The 2,940-nt window shown below is 41.2% G+C and overlaps 1 protein-coding gene across 1 annotated transcript; it reads left to right on the forward strand.

Moving 5' to 3' along the window:
• Positions 1–2,075: 2,075 nt before the first annotated feature.
• On the forward strand, positions 2,076–2,690 carry LOC104113362 (uncharacterized). Its single transcript, XM_009623495.1, has one exon. The coding sequence runs from the start codon at positions 2,076–2,078 to the stop codon at positions 2,688–2,690; it is 615 nt and encodes a 204-aa protein (XP_009621790.1).
• Positions 2,691–2,940: the final 250 nt, after the last annotated feature.

Here is a 2,940-nt window from a genome sequence, read left to right on the forward strand (position 1 = left end):
ATTTTGACAGCGTTGTCGGGGAAGCAACAGTGTTACTAATTACAACTATATGAATTGTTAGGATTCTTAGTTTAGTCAATTTTCTCGATTTTTATTTATTACATTGAAATTCTAACGTTTGTGGTCTTGTGTGTTATAGGTGTATGCCTAGAAACTCTTCAAGAACTGGTGAATTGTTTGAAGCATTACCGGATCCTGAGAAAACTTTCACAGTATTAAAGACAATATTGAACCAGACATGGGTGACAAAGACAAACAACATCATCACCCAAGAGAACAAATTGAACCAGACATGGGTGACGCTTTGGATAATCAAAATAATCGAAATAATGTGAATAACCCGAATAATCAGGGTGCGGCACCTCTTGTGCCAAAAGAAGCTTTGTATGATTGGGCGCAACCCACTGCTAAAAATATGGCAACTGCAATTGCAGTCCCTCAGATACAAGAGGAGTCATTTCAAATCACAAACAACATGTTACATCTGCTGCAAAACAAGGGATTGTTCTCCGGGTCTTACATTGAAGATCCACAGCAACATTTGAAAATTTTTCTAACAATTTGTGTCACGCAAAGGCAACCAAATGTGACACCGGAAGCAATAAGACTGTTGTTGTTTCCATTCTCAGTGACAAGAGAAGCCCAAACTTGGCTTAATTCGCTCCCCTTAAATTCCATCACAACTTGGGAGGGATTAGTAAAGCGGTTTTTGAATAAGTTCTACCCACCCAATAAGACTGCCAAGCAGGTTGATGAGATATTGAGCTTCAGGCAAAAACCATGTAAAACATTACAAGAAATGTGAGAAAGATTCAAAGGTATGTTGGTTAAGTGTCCACATCATGGCATTCCAGATCAGATGTTGGGACAACGGTTTTACATGGGATTGGCGGACAGCTTGAAGGCCAATATTGATGCTTCAGCAGGTGGAGCATTTTTAAGCAAGTCATTTAGAGAGTGTAAGATCTTGCTAGATAAAATGGCTCAAAACTCAGGATAGATGACAAGAGATTCCACAATCACCTTATAGTCACTCAGTAGCATTGGACCCGAACAATTCCATAGCCGAAAATATGGCCACTCCGATAACGCAAATGAGTATCCTCACCAAGAAGATTTTGAATCAGGCCAGAAGTAGGTACACATAGTTGACACGACTAATGGGGGATTATGTACACCATACATTAACCAACCATACGTGTGTCTGTAGAGTGCTAAAAGTGAATACCAGAACTATCAAGAGAACATGAACTATGCGGGAAACTATGGAGGACATAGACAAGGTGGTCAGAATTGGGGGCAGTAAAATCAACAGTATAGACCAGCACAACAACAGTACAATAATACCAACAATCCTGGAGCTATGCGACCATAAGGTCAAGTGGTACATTACCAAAGGCAACAAGGTTACAACCAGCAAAATCAGCAACTAACTTATCAACAACCTCAACAATAGCAGATAGTGAGGCAGGATGATGGGTTATCTGAAATTAAAGGAATGTTGCAACAACTCATTGGGGCCAGGGGGAAAATGGAAGAAAAGGTCCACCAAATGCAAGAAAAGGTAGTGTCACACGATTCGGCTATCAAGGGCATTGAGATTCAACTAGGGAAATTATCCATGGCCCTTAACAATCATCCTCAAGGGACGTTACTTGCGGACACACATGTCAATCCAAAAGTGCAGGGCCTGAAGCCGCTTATGGTGGTGAACTTGAGAAATGGTAGAGATCTTGATTTAGAGCAAGAAATTGCTCGTGAGAGCGGTCAACTGAAACACTTGTGTCAGTGCCAATTGAGTTAGATGAGTCAACCGGGCTAACAGAAGTAAAAGTGCAACTGGCCCACGAGGAAATAAACAAGGAAAAAGAGGTTATGGAGGAGTCTGAGAAAATGCAAGAGAAAGTTTTAGAAAAAGTACGTGAGCGGGATCTAACTCAAGCCACAGAAAAGAAGTGACCTCCAGCACCCTTCCCGCAGAGCTTGGCCAAATCTCAGAAGGATGAACAGTACAGAAAATTGAGGTAAACATTCCTCTAATTGATGCTTTGAGGGAGATGCCCGGTTATGTAAAAATGATGAAGGACTTGATGTCTCGTAAGTTTGACTTCCAAGACTTGGCAACTGTCACATTGACACAGACTTGTAGTGTTGTTGTGTCAAGACCTATAGTTGAGAAGTTATACGACCCTGGAAGCTTCACAATTCCATGCACCATAGGTATCTATGCATTTGCCAAAGCATTGTGTGATTTGGGAGCAAGTATAAATCTGATGCTATTGTCTATCTATAAAAAGTTAGGCATTGGAAGAGCAAGGCCCACATCCATGTTATTGCAACTAGCTGACCGAATGGTGAAAAGGCCATCAGGTATACTTGACGATGTACTTGTGCAATTTGGAAGATTCGTGTTTCTAATAGATTTTGTCATTCTGTACTGCAAGGTTGATGATGAGATTCCTATAATTTTGGGAAGGCCGTTCTTGGCCACAGGGAGAGACTTAATTGATTGTGAAATGGGGGAGCTAAAGATGAGGCTGAATAATGAAGAAATAACATTTAATGTGCAAACGTCTATGCGCCGACCCAGCGAATTTGCAAATTGCTCTTTGTTAGACATGGTGGATATAATCATGGAGGAAGATGATGAGGCACTTAATGCAAAAGACCATCTACAACCTGCCTTATGAACTTAGAAGAAGTAAATGGTGAGGACTTGGTGGAATGGGTGTTGGCTCTTCAAGTGCAAGGGTACTGGAAAAGAGGGCTCGAATTCGAGCCTTTACACTCAGAAAAAAGAAAGAACCCTCTAGCCAAGCCATCGAAGCACCACAACAATTGGAGCTGAAACCGCTACCATCTCACCTCAAGTATGCTTTCTTGGGACATAATTCGACTTTACGTGTTATTATCTTATCTGGTTTGTTAGATGTGTAGGTA

The sequence above is a fragment of the Nicotiana tomentosiformis genome, chromosome 3 (genome assembly GCF_000390325.3).
Source record: "Nicotiana tomentosiformis chromosome 3, ASM39032v3, whole genome shotgun sequence".
Taxonomy (NCBI): domain Eukaryota; kingdom Viridiplantae; phylum Streptophyta; class Magnoliopsida; order Solanales; family Solanaceae; genus Nicotiana; species Nicotiana tomentosiformis.

Bases quoted from the DNA above. Each gene is read 5' to 3' on its own strand.
- LOC104113362 (XM_009623495.1), top strand. From the start codon at position 2,076: ATGATGAAGGACTTGATGTCTCGTAAGTTTGACTTCCAAGACTTGGCA.